General features: G+C 41.1%; 1 protein-coding gene across 1 annotated transcript in view; it reads left to right on the plus strand.

Moving 5' to 3' along the window:
* Window positions 1–8,047, plus strand: part of LOC103917156 (vascular endothelial growth factor receptor kdr-like) — a 131,883-nt gene extending 123,836 nt beyond the window's left edge. The window contains exon 30 of the mRNA XM_009324265.1: window positions 4,893–8,047. Within this exon, the coding sequence (XP_009322540.1) occupies window positions 4,893–5,103 (211 nt within the window). The 3' untranslated portion in view covers window positions 5,104–8,047. The remainder of the gene's footprint in view (window positions 1–4,892) is intronic.
* Window positions 8,048–14,255: the final 6,208 nt, after the last annotated feature.

Genomic DNA, 14,255 nt, shown 5'->3' on the forward strand with positions numbered 1-14,255 from the left:
AGCTTCTGACCAAGGCCAGGATTTCTACATGAACACAATAGTCTATTAGTTTTTCCTATTGAGGGCAAGATACTTGGGCGTCTTATTGCAAAGCAATAAGAGCTGCTCCACAGCACTGGGAATAAATGCTACACTTGGTGCTGTAGTCCCTCACTGGATAGGGTGATTTTCTTACAGTCATCTCTCTTTCTCCGTGCTCCTCTTCAAGTCACTGACCCTGAGATTTAGGCTAATAGAAAGTGGCTCCCTCTCACATAAAATAAACAGCTCCAGTAATGATTTCCCAGCTCTTTGATGATTTCAGTATTTTTCTACCTCTAACCAAAATCTCTGGTTCATGCGGTAGGATGAAAAAGTCTCATTAGGTCATTTAGGCCTTCTAGCTATTACAGGATTATCCTTTGTGGTACCTTCTAAACAACTTTGACACGTCTCCAGAAAACTTAAAAAAAGATTGTGAAAGTTTGCTTAATATTCAGGCTAACTTTTCCTTCATCTAGCTTAATTCCTAGACTTTTCAGCTTCATCTGTACCAGGAAATCTGACATAGCACAGTAAAAATGGGAACTGTTAACGGCTCTCACTACCCACAGTACCACACTAAAATGCACTTGTCCAAGCTTGTGTCTGGGCCATGAGACCTACTAACTATATTGTGGCCCCACACAGACACGCTACACGTGCATGCAGTAGCATAGAGCCCAAGCTCTGTGATAATCAGGCTGCTTGATACAGTCCTATTTGCAGACGTGGCCGGCTTTCAGTTATCAACACTGGGTCCACACCAGCAGGTTCCTCCACCTCATTTGGTTTTACATCTAACAGACTCGACACTGGCACCAGGCTCGGGGACACTATAGAAATACAGCCTGAAGAGTGGCAGGATTTGCTGGTGATTATGAATGTCACACTCTTAGTTGATTTGCTGCTACCGATTTGCATTCTTCCAGTCTTCCAGTATTGGTTCCTCCGGTGCTGTCAACACTTTTGTACTTCCCCCCCATAAACCTCCCTAGCTTGTAGGTATCTTTCTGAAAGAGAGGAGTCCAGTGCTGTGCCTTGGCTAACTCCAGTCTCAGCCTATGAAACAAGGCTGAAGGCAGCTCACCACATTCTGCGAAACAGGCTTCCCCAGCCAGCACTCCACAGAAACATGCCCATTATGAAAGAGGGTCCTTTAGGTTACAAAATCTGTTTGAGGTCAGGAAACGGCAGTGTTCAGATTCTCATCTTTCCCCTTATCCTGCCCCAAACGGTACACATTCTTGCAAGGACAAACGAGTTTTCAGGTTGGTCATTGTGTAAAATGTGACCAGCTTGGGTCAGTGAGCAAATGTGTTCCAGCTGAATGTCATGGTATTCACACACCTCATCTTCAGTATTGTGCCGCGGTGAGAATACTCCCAGGCAAGTGGGACTGGGCTGAGACATTCACAGTTACAAGCAGATTTATCAAAACTGCACATCTCTTTTATTGCCTCCTGCAGCTGCAGCACTCAGAAGTCAGGCAGAGGCAAAATCAGTAAGGAAATACCTTTTGGGGCAGTGTAATGCCAACCCAGGAGAAACACCGAACCAAGCAATGGCAAGCTTTTAATGAAATTATTTAATTACATAACCATTATTAACTTCTGTAGCTGCATAATTGTGTGATTAATCAAATCTAATGCCTTCAGTCAGAAAATGTTCATCAGTGGGGCTCAGGGAGAATTTTTCTACTTTATACAGGGTAGTACAATTGGCTCAGAGCATAAAGGGGTTTTTGCTTTCCTCTGAAGCATCAAGTACTGACCACTGCCCGAGGCAAGACTGATGTCTGATTCAGTGTGGCAGTTTCTATGTAGGAAATGAGATTTCAAGGACAGACAGAAAAGGGACGCTGCAGTCTCATTTTCCAATATACCGTCCAAGCATATGTACATTTCTCTGTTGCCGGGCATGAACAGAGTAGATTGAAGTGTCAGTAATATAGAGCATTAAAAGGAAAAACGCAAAGACCCTTAGATAGCTTTAATTTAGGAAATGCATTTAGATGAAAGGAATAGTTTTGAAAGTTAATTGCATTTTGGTCTGCCATAAGACAGCTAATGACAAAACTTGCTTCTGACCTAACTCATCAGCTTTCTGTCTTCAGAGCAAATATTAGATGTCAGCATTTAAGAGTCCTTCTTCAAACACCAGCATGATTTCAGCGATAGGCAGTTATTCCCAGATATCCAGTCTCCTGACCTACAGGGGCAGAAGCCTAACAGGAACACTTGCTGGGAGTCTACGTGGGTCTGAAAATTTCCCATTGTGTGGCCAAACTAAACCCTAATAACACTTCTTTTTCTCCAGCACTCTGAGATATGCAGGCTGGGGGCCAAGTTAAACAGATACTTTCAAGCTTCTCTCTGTCTCCGCTGACAACTTTAATACCTGGCAAATTAGAAGCCAGAGCATCCATGGAATTGTCTGACACGAGTCAATAGAACTGAGCAACAAAAAGAAAAATACATAAATAAACAGTGAAGCAAAGTTGTGGTTCCATTGCTCATGCCAGGGAAGAATTTATCTACAGAGGAAGCATGTGTGTATAGAAAGGGACAGCTGCCAAATGTATAGTATACAGAAGTTTTCCACTCACGTTTTTCTCTGGACAAAGAGGAAAAACTTAGATTGTGAAAGCAGTGTGCACTACATTTTTGCTGAAGTTCTCAGGATTACTATTTATTTTAGAATTTCTGCTTTGCCACTCAACAGGTTTGGTTCCAATGCCTTGTGCAGGTCTAAAAGCACAGTAACATTAGCTTTAATCTATAATCTCTGCCTTTCCATTTTAGAAGTCACGGAACCCAAGTTTATTCTAGACGTGCAAGACATGGTGGGCTGGCTCTTACAAGTCAGGGGTCCTGGGTTCACTTCCTAGAGACAAAGCTGGAGATGCAAACACGCTGTGGAAAGCCATCACAGCATGCTAAAATCGGGGCCAACTATGAAGCAGCCAGTCTGATTAGACTGCAGCTGATTAGAGTTGCAGCTGTTTGTTATGTCTGAGTTCAGCTGAACATCTCAGCTCCTGGCTTAGAATGGCTTTACGGACTATGATATACAGAGTATCACCTACTCCACACACTCCCCCAAAAAGAGAACTACAGGGATCGATAATTTACAGATGGAGCCTACAGGCTGTTCAGTGTGGTTGCGCACAGATCATAAACCGGTGTTCTACTCTAGCCAATGCACTGCACACTCATGACCTTTCCAGAATTAGCAAAAATTTTAAGTGAAGATACTGACGCTGGTTCTGTCAGCCAGACTGAGAATATCTGCAGCTTGTGGGAAAACTGAAGCTTTTGACAGGTTCCAGATTCAGCGGCAAGGTAACACAACTTCTAAAGTTACAGTAGCACAATCTAGCAGGACATACTTACCCTTTCATAGTTGAAAGGAGCTGGACCTACTCTATATTACAATTCTGTCATGCCAAGCATCAACCTGCTCTTAAGCCTGCAACATAACAGCGCGCACAGTTGGTGTCTTGGATCTGCTACTTTTCCTATTCACGATTTTTGTTCCCCTTCCTCCAATTACTGTATCTGTCTCTTAGCTATTGTTTTGTTTCCTGGAGCAGGAACGGGCTTCGCTTTCTTTCTAAAGCACCACACTCTGAATCCCTGATCAACTACTGGGGACTATAAGCGCTACAGCAGTACAAATAAAATAAGTGTAATGAATTATACAATTATTTGATGAACTGTTGATTATTTGGATTTGGTTTAGGGTCATTAGAATGTAGCTTTATGCTCCTTTAAACGCATATGAAATATTCTCACAAAGTGCTTGAGCACTGCCTGATTTTAAATTCTCCCAGGCACATCCGTAAGTCATTCTGAACTGAGACATGAGCAATGCCGTAATCAGTCTGTGAGTGAGGCTTATTCCAGAGAGATGCATGTTAAAGGGTCCCTAAGCAAAGTGGAGAAGTTCAAAAGCCATTCTCACATTGGGATCCTTTTGAGAACCAACCCCAAGTTATCCAGACCTCTTCCAATAAATTCCTCAGATGGAAGAAACCAGGCTTAACAAAACATTATTTTTAAGGCAGCCTACGACAGAAAGTACCTTTTTTTTTGTTCTCCACAACACTTGCTGTTCCTCAAGGTCACCTTGTGATACAAATCCTCTCCAGGGTTCTCCTTCTTTTAACATCGAGGTTGCTCCATGTCATGCAAGTTGCTTCTCTCCCAGCACCTTCATCACCTATAATAAGAGAAGACAGCAGAAAATGAAAGCTGGCTCTCATTAATACCATCAGTTACAAGCCAGCAGTTGTAATGTTGAAAAGCGCTGCCCTTCACTAGCATACTGCTCACTAATTTTAAAGGGCTAGAGAATATAAGAACGATTTTGCTCTACACTGCATGAGTGTGTCCAACACATACTCTTGCTTTCAGTATCATTTTGTTAGAGTCTGTCATAGATTATTCATTATTTCATCCTTTATTATACTTAAAGTCATAGCCTTCAGTTCTGCTTTCAAAAAAGTCAAATTTCTACTGACCTGTGTCAGAACAATGAGAGAATATTATTGTATGTATAGGACAGGTGCATTTATAATTAAGAGAGAGATATATATAGTGCACTGAAATGCGGTAAGCTAAAAAGACAGGGCAACAGGACTCCTGGATTTACTCCTACATCGACTTTTAAAACACCGAGTTATTTGAAATACGTAATTCAGTTCCCTTATCCAATCTGTAAAATGTCACTGTCTTACAGGACGCTGCAAAGGTAAACTGAAATGCTTTATATATTTATTTTTTAAAAAAATAATTTTGACCATTAATAACACATAGAGACAAAACCTTATGGAGACAGGGTCAATATATTATACTGTTTGTTCTCAACAGGCGGAGAGCTGTTAGCAAGAGCAAAGAATCCATATTATCTGATCATGAGCGTGAGGCTGTCAAATACCAGCCAGCAGTACAGGTAGAAGAGGACACCATGGACTTCACACTGGAAGACTCTGTTCTCCTTCCTATGGATCCAAACCTGGAATGCCACAGCCCACCTCCAGACTACAACTCCGTCATTCACTACTCAGCCCCTCCAGTGTAATCAGCCCAGCCTGCCACAGGGCATCTTGCACCTCTCGTAACCGTGCTAGATTCTTACACGCCTCCATGCCTGGATAAAGAGACTGGGTAAAAACGGAAGGGAAATCTGACAGGACACTGGTTCATGTGCTTCTTCTGGCACATCTCTGATGTGAATAGAAACATTTAAAGAGCATCTTCTTTGCTATCTTTAAAGGCCTATTGCAACATATGCAGTAAATTAAAATTCTCGCTATCGGAATCGTAAGTAGGAGCTGCAACCCAGAACTGCTTCCACTCCTTCCTCCCCTAGCCGGGACTGCTTATTGGCATTTGCAGATTTACAAGTTCCTTCATTCACATTTTACTCCGTAAGAGTCACCAAGAGTCATGTCACGCTAGTTGTGAAAACAAGATTAATTCTACTGGTCCTGCACACATCCCGCAGGGATTGTTTAGCACGATGCTGTACGGGATCAGTTGAAAACAACAGCCATACACACTAACGTTTTGCTTTTGGAGAAAATCCAAAATTGAAACATCGTTCTTAACTTGGGATCTCACCTACCGTAAATTTTTCTGAAATATTTTGAAATCCAAAATATTTTGGTTACAATTTGTGATTTAATAATTTCCACTGCCTATAGGATACACTCCTAAAAATGATATGGCACAGAGAAAGCAGATAATACTCGTGTATTCAAGAGGCAGGCTGGTCTTTTGGGCCGTCAGGGCATACAATGTGGTTAAATTTGTTTCCTTGTCTTTTCTGCTTGTCCAAACAGCAATTTATTTAGCATACATGCAATAGGGAACTTTGATGGAGATGCATCTGTAATGATTGCAAGGCAAAATCGCTGCCTTAAATAAGAACCTTCTTAAGCTTAAATAGACAGAATTTCCCTGTGCACATGCACATGTTTGTGTGAATGTGCATAAAATACTCATTAACAACACGAGAGTTACACATAAACGCACATACACCTTTGAGGCACCAGCAGGGTAGCAGCATTTTTATGTTTTCTTTCTGCACACAGGCTATTTACTAAAAAGAAAAAAAAAAAAGTATTTCCTTTGGATTCTGTGGCAGATGCCCAACAGTTTGATCCTGGGAATACTAGCCCATGCTAAACTGTAAGCATATGTGACACATACTCGTCTCTGACTGTCTTGCCAAGGTAAATATTAGTATGGTGTGCAATGCCCTCTGCATCTAAACCCTTCATGGGTTCACGGTAATTCAAAATTCTTTTTTTGCAGCCTATTTATGCAGGACTGAATGGATCACAAATTCTCACATTTGAGAAATTCGAAGTGCATTGCCCCAAGCCCAAATGCTGTGTGTGGCAGGGATTGTTGGTCTGCAAGTATGTATACCCAGGTCCCATGCGTACCCCATGCATACTCACAACAACTTCAAAAAAAAGCAAATAATCCTTGTCATTTAACGTGCTGTGTAACAATCAGAGTGGACTTTAGAAATCTAGGAAGGGAAGAAGCATCTAGGTTGCAAGTATAAGAAGCAAGGATGAGAAAGATGTTCATTGACAGTCAGGGCTATAACCTCTTAAGTTATAAACCTGGATCTATAAATGACTCTCTGCAGTTTCTTCCAAGGTCTGCACAACCCTTTCCTTTTCTTCTTAGACTTGACACCGATTTGACTTCTTCAGAGAAAAAGAATTTTTCTTCATGATTACAAACTAAAGGGGGGAAAAAAAAATCCAACACTTGCAAAACAATTATATTACCTTGGCAAAGACAGCCTAAACACCCTCGCAGCAGTGAAGAAAACATTTCTGGATGATCGGTTACAGTTGGTTACGTTGAAGTAAACACAAACAAGCCTCAGGTATTATCAAAGGGGGAAACCAATCTCCAAACCCCATACCACGTTAACTGTGAATGCTAAAGCATCTGAAGTACGGGCTCTGGGGAACTGCACTTCTCGTTCTCCTTGACTTCAGATTCGATGTATTAAGGAAATCACCTGCAGTAACTCACGAGCCCCTTGTTCATAGTGGACCTGCCAGATAGCTGTGGTCTGTAGTTTCTTTATGGTCATTTTTGCACTTCTATGTATTTTAGTACCTATGTATTAAGTAGAGCTGGCCATATAACAGAGGAAACTACTGGGAAAAAAATTCATCTGATGAGCCCCCAAAAGCTCATGGGATCGGTTTTTCATCAAACAGTAAATTTTATAGCTCTGATCAAATAATCAATCACTTCTTTTGGAAATAATTTATTCACGTGGCAAAAAGAAGAAAGGTGCAGACAGTTTGTCTGGCTCTACTGTTAATGGCATCAGTGTGAGACGGTTTGTTATTGTGCCTTGTTCTGTAAGAAAAATGACAATGTTTAAAAAAACTTTGCTTATAAACTTTAAAATAAGTACATATAGGGAAAAAACCTGCAAATATGCTCTCTATTTCGAAAAAGAATGGGAAACACTGCTGCGTGAACTGTCTGCTTCTGAGAGCGCTGAGTATATCGTCTTTCCACTTTATCAAGGATGAACTGTAGAGGTTTCTCTGGGACCAGAGGAACATGAAGCATGTTCCCTGAGCGGGACCCAGGCAGACACTCTATCGGAGCGCTGGTAGCCAGGTCCCTTTCTGGCTCTCAGTAACATGTATCAGCCTTTCTGCATCGCGTGAGGTGATGTGAAAACAGAGTGCAGGCTCAAGCGCTCAAGACATTTTAAAACACTGCTTGCATTGACAGCCCCCCAAACACTGGGGGCTCCTCTGCAGTGACAAAATCAACAGCCGTCTTGAGCAGTATCGATGCCCATTTCTTCAGAGAGCAAAGATACCCTCTGAACACGCAATAACGGCCTTCAAGTGTTCTGGAAATGGCGAGTGACTGATGTTTGGGCAGCTGTGTTTCCAATGTTTATTTTGAGTGGAAGATTTTTTCCTCCTTATAGTAAATGTAACAAGCAAAAGTATTGCCTGAAAAGTATTATTGAACATATGTCTTCTATTTTATTTACTAATATTTTGTTTGTCCTTTTCTCTCCTCCCCTAATTTAATTATTGTTCTTCTCTTACAATGATGTATATAGTTTACTCAGTAGAAACAAATATAGTGATTCATTTATATGGTAAAATTTGTAACATTTTAGTCAAAAGAGAGAGAGATACCCAGACATAACAGAGTTAAGTATTGTTACTAAACATTTCACTAATGCTTGCAGGCCAGGCTCCAGTTTACAGTACCCTACTAGCGCCATTTCATAGCAGTTCTTCTCTTGGCTGCGAGTATCTCCGGCTCTCACTTATTCTCCACATTATTTAGTTTCTGTTAGGAAACAGGGATCTGGAGGAATCTGGCAGGTTTAACTCATTCCTGGAAGCGTCACCATGCAGCTCAAGGTAAAGGCAAGGAATTTTCACTGCCTCTGTTTTAACTCAAGGCTGGTGTATTGGCTAGAGGATCAGAAGAGGCCAAATTGTTTAAATGATGTGATGTTTATTATTTTTTCAGACTTCTCAGGGATTCTTATTCGACTCCTGTCAGCCACCTGCTTTATCTAACCTGACTGAGCTCAATGGTATCTGGTATTAACATGTACCTTCGTTTTCTTTAATGGTGCTTACTCCTACTGTTTTTGTCCTCTTGTAACCCCAGAGAACTGGGGCAAAGGAACTCAGAGCTCAGCACAGAAATGTGTTGTCTTCTCTCCAACAATCACCTGCCACATAGGTGTCCAAGGATAAGTGCCTTCACCTGCATGTTATTGTTCAGGCTGGTGTTTTTAACAGTCTGGTTTCCTATCTCCTCTTTTCATCTGTTTCTTGGTATTTGTTCTTCACAGTCCCTTTGGATTGCTTTTCCCTGCCTTTTGAATAAGATCAGGTATAGGACTTGCTTCACTGCTATTTCCTGTATATTCTGCTCTTGCAGAGGCTGAACTAGATAATCTAAAGCAAGCTTTTTTCACATTGAAGATTTTGCAATATAGGCAAGGGAAACTAGTTTATATTGGTTTGTCTGGAAGCCTTTCTGTATCCTTCCCTGAATGAGAGAAGCTTTTTAATCTATTGATTTTTCAGTATGTGGTATCTGCAGCAAAACAAAGGTTGGTGACTATCTCTGTGACTCTCATCTTTCTCCTAGTCCTCTCTCAAACAATGAGGTTTCTCTTAGGTTCTTCCAAGTTATCCTCACAAGAGGGGGGTCCTAACCAGGATGCTGGACCCACACCATCTACTCAGGATACCAAGGAAGGTCAGATAAAAACCTAAAGTCTGAGTAATAATCTCAAATAAAACCACTGAAATTTGAACCCGCTGAATGCTGAAGATTTATACATTTAAGGCTGCCTGCAGGCATAAGCTGCTCTGCTTAAGACATCCCACTAATACAAACACTACTCTTCAAGTTAGCCTGCTTGGTAAATGCCCAGGATGACCTAGAGTGTCCAGGCACTTCTCTCTTTGTATTTACGCTCTTGCATACTGTAGGAACGTTAGTCGGCATCTGAGCCTGTAACTGGCCAGTCAACAGTTTATGACTTATCTTCTCAACGATCCTTCACGTTGAGCATTGGCACTGCCTTGTCATGTCCTATCTTGCTTTACAAATTTGATCTGGCCCTATTCCAGCTGCAAGGGTGTGATCTTGGGTCAATGGTCTCTAGCTCCCACCAGCACCAACTGGACAACACCGGGAAATGTTTGCAGGGAAACATCACTAGCTAATAGCTACATAACAAGATAAAGCATTATTGGCTTTTCCTGAGCACAGGAGTTAGCCAGGCTCAGTATCATACTCAGAGATCAGCCTATAATTTTTTCTTATCATAAAGTGAATGGAAAATACAGAAGAGCAATAATTCTTTTGTCCCTCCCTACAAAGAGCAATGGCCAATCCCTGAGATCTATTTTCCTGTTTTTATACTACACCATAAAAAAAAAACCAGAAAGAATTTTACCGAAGTAACAACACCAGCACCATCTTACGCAAGTAAAATTCAGGGAGGACTTCTGGATTTGACTCTATCAAGAGTCAGTCACTGTATAGGATGTAAGTGTTGAGCCCAAGCACTGGCTAGTTTGTCTGACACCCATGTTGTTTTCATATTGTGTTAACACAGAAGAGAAAACTTGCTGGACTGGGTCATTTGCGACACCAAGCAAATACGATGCCATAAGGGCCGTGGTTACAGGAAGACCAGTGTGATATGCACTGAGCAGTGTCCCCTTGTCCTGCCTAATAATCCTGTGCCACGAGAGTCAGCACATCCTTATTACTCAATTCGTTTTTGTTTAGACCTTGAGTTGTCAAAGCAGCTAATGAAAACTGGGAAAACCCAGTAACTAGGGACTTAAAGAAAATAAACTAAGTGCCATGTAGTACTCAAAACACTAAGGAATGTTTGTCTGCCCTGTTCCCATCTGTCTGAAGAATGTATGCACTGAAAACAACGCTTTCTTATGTAGTTAAAAATTGTACTGTATCTATTAACCAAAAAAATAAAAAGATTCTATATTTATACAGCCCAGGGCTCCTTCGTGTCATCTCTTGGCTTGAAAAGTGTTGTCCTTGAAGCAGAATATAAATAAATAATGCAACAATTTTGAGAGATTTTTACAAGGCATAGATGTCATCTTAATGTCTACAGGGGGTTCAAAACTTAGGACGTAAGCCTGCCACATTGTCATTGCTCAGAGGTATCTAACCGCTACATTTGCTTACAAGATTCACAGATCTCATAAAATGCTGGCCCAATTTGCTGGAGAAATACACAAATCTAGCTGCCACCAAGAGCAGTCCATGAAACACAGAGACTGACGTCTTGTTAAATTTAAAATAAATAAATAATTAAATCCATGGGACTGAGCTAGAAGATAGAATCAGAATTCTGCATTCTAAATAAGACCCGTGTTCACCAAAGCATGTAAGTACATAAGTTTGTGAAGATAATTTGCAGAACATGGTAGCATTTGGGGGTGGTTCAGATTCAAAATTCCAGAAATTGTGTTTCATTTAGCTTACCATAATACTCTAAAAAGAACACAACTAAATAAATATTTCCCAATACACAGCCACGATGATGTTATTGAATTCTCACTTGAATAAACTCTGCACTGTTGAAATATAGAACATTCCATGCTCTTATTTTGTAGTTAAGGTCTAACATTTAGAAGGCTGAGGAAAAAAATCTCCCAACAATAGTCAAGTGCAGCAAACATGCCATTTTCCTTACCAGCTGGCTTATCTTTCTGAAATACTATTTCCCATTCCTCTTTCCAGTTTGGTGGCACAGCAGGTAACTACTGGCAGAAAAAATATGAGACCTTTGCAGATTTTTACAGACTGACAAATACTAGTTTCTACTTACGTCTTAAAATAAATACTGTTGGGGGGGGGGGGAAGAAGCGTGTTAAGAGTTGCAGAGCCATTCTTCCATTAGCACAGTCTTAAAAGTTATCGGTCTGTGTATTTTGCTAGTCACATTAAAAACTATGAAGCACTCAAGTCACTTCAAACAATTTAGTTTCTCTTCATTCCCTGTTCCAAGCAGTCCTGGAAATAAGTGTCTAAATTATACATGTCATTTGAAATGCAGCAATCTCCTTTCATCCACATAACGAGCAAGAACTTTCTTCTCTGTAAACTATAAAATGATTCAGTTACTTATATAACGCATGAGTCATTGTATGCTAGGCAATATAGAGTCTCCTTTATGGGGAAACTAATGTATTAAATGGTGGAAGGAAAATATACAAAATTAACTCTGATTTGCTTTTAGCACAAAATGTGAATTATTAATCACATACAGCTTGAGTTACACTTGTGGAAGGTACTCTGTTAGGGCATGCCTTGGAAAAGAATTTTGGGGAAAAAAAATTACAACACTAGGAATCAAGAAATGTAAGCTTTTCTCTTAGGTCTTGGCCAGGGTACATAGCTTCTCTGACTCTTACTTTTGGCATACGTGATGTAAAAAATTTTTGTTTTTACAGCAGCAACATGTAGAGATGCAAGACCAGAAAATCTCAATCTAAAGTATTGAAACTTGGTGGTTTGAGGTGATAAAAATCCAAGAAGAAAATAGGGACTAGCAAGAGAAAGAATTAGGAGTAAGATAAACAGGTTTTGTGGTGGTCACATTAGAAAGCTGAGGAGACAATCCAGCTGATTTCCAGTCAGGTCCTTTTTCCTTCCTCCCATAGTGAGACTTAATTTATGAGGGTTTGTAAAGTGCAAAGGCTCTGCAAGAGTGGAAAATACTGTTATTTTTATATGCTTTGTACACAGTGAGGCCCATAAGCAGTAGATAATCATTTTGTCTCAAAACCTATGAAGTAGCCCGCGACTCTCACAGGATCTCAGTACACATTTTATCGCTGGCTGTTGCCTGTTTGAAGTGGCACACTGAATGCCCCCTGCTGACTGTACTGTAATGAACTTGCTCTGCATAAAGAGTAGATGAAGCCCTACAAGGGCCATAAATATAACCATTATTTTTAACAGTACTGAAGTCAGTTGTGATGAGTCGCAAATGTTATTATAGCCTGATGAGTTAGTATTCATTAAAACTTAGAGAGGAGAACCTGTTCTGTTTAAACCACTTCCTTCTACAGGGACTCAGGAAACAGAATGTAGGAAATTATAGTTCTGGCAGTTCCCTTCATCTTTCCTTGTCCACACGGATGCACAAAGTGAGACCTGTCTGTTCCTTTCCTCACTGCAGAGCCAGTGAATACTTACTCTCTATCTGCACAAACCACAAGGGCAGAGTAACATGGCTTCTAAATATTCCTCTTCCATATTTCTTTAAGTGGCCCTTAAGATAGGGCTGTTGCTCCCAGGAAGTAATAGGCCTGAAGGGTATTTCAAAATATAAGCTGTCATAATATCAAATGCCAAATGTCAAGGTAATGAAATTAATGAGGAGAGCCTCCCATATTCTTCCTCTGCATTTGTCATTGATGGTACTTAGTCTGAATACGTGATCTACACAGAATCCCTTGGGTCTGAATCTAGCCTATTCTTCACCGAGAAGAAATAATACCCGGTAAAGAAGAAACATTTCCTCTGTGATTTAAGCTGTGGTTTAAGCTGTGCACCTTCTAGGTCCAGAGATTTTTCTTCAGAGTGTGAGTTGACTGCAGAGGAGACAAAGAGGTGGAGTTAGTCTTTCAGTCCTTCGCTGGCCAGTGAGCATACATAAGAAGCTTTACTTGAAATGAGAACTTACAACATGCTTTGAAAAATAAGTAATGCACGTAACCCAATGTAGGCAAACACAGCTGTTTGCCTTCCTATAATGGCAGGTGATTAAAGCGTGATTCTACCTGTCCTAGAAAGGGTGGGAATACATGTCTACTGAGTGCTCTTGTCTAAATCCATGGTAATGATACTAAAGGATTAAATCTATCGCTTGCATACTTTCTAGGGCAAACCGTAGCTACACAGGTGATTTACTCAGTTCAGTGATTTCACTCCGAGTAGGACTTGACCCATCCAAATGAATTAAAAAAAAAAAAAAAACCACAACGAACTATTTCACATATTAAGAGTGACATTAAGAACCTTATGAAATTCAACAAGGACAAAACCTGCACTTTGGAAGGACTAAACCCTTGAAATAATACATGCTGGGGCCTGACTGGCTGGGAAACCAGTCCGCTGAAAGGGCCCTGTGGGTCTTGGTAGACATAAGCTGAACACGAGCCAGCCGTGTGCCCTGGCAGCAAGGAAGGCCAGCAGCATCCTGGGCTGCATTAATGGGAGCACAGCCAGGGGAAGTGATTATCCCTCTCTACTTAGCACTCATTAGACCACATCTAGAATACTGCATCCCCCACCAGCACAAGCAAGACACTGACAACTGGACTGAGTTCAGCAGAGGGCCACCAAGATGGTCAGGACTCGGAGCACTTGCTCTGTGAGTAGAGACTGAGGGAGCTGGGCCCGTCCAACCTGGAGAAAGGACAGCTTCAGGGGGACCTAACAGCAGCCCCCACACGCCTACGATGAGGCTGTCAAGAAGGAGGAGCCAGACTCTTCACAGTGGTAGATGGCAGGAGGAAGAGAAATGAGAGACAATTGAAACAAGAGAGGTGCAGATACGGACATACAGAGGAACTTTTTTCTCCACGACAACAGTCAAGAAGTGGAGCAGGTTGCCCAGAGAGGCCCAGGCCCTGCTCTGTG

This window comes from Pygoscelis adeliae, unplaced genomic scaffold (assembly GCF_000699105.1).
Source record: "Pygoscelis adeliae isolate BGI_AS28 unplaced genomic scaffold, ASM69910v1 Scaffold465, whole genome shotgun sequence".
Lineage (NCBI taxonomy): Eukaryota > Metazoa > Chordata > Aves > Sphenisciformes > Spheniscidae > Pygoscelis > Pygoscelis adeliae.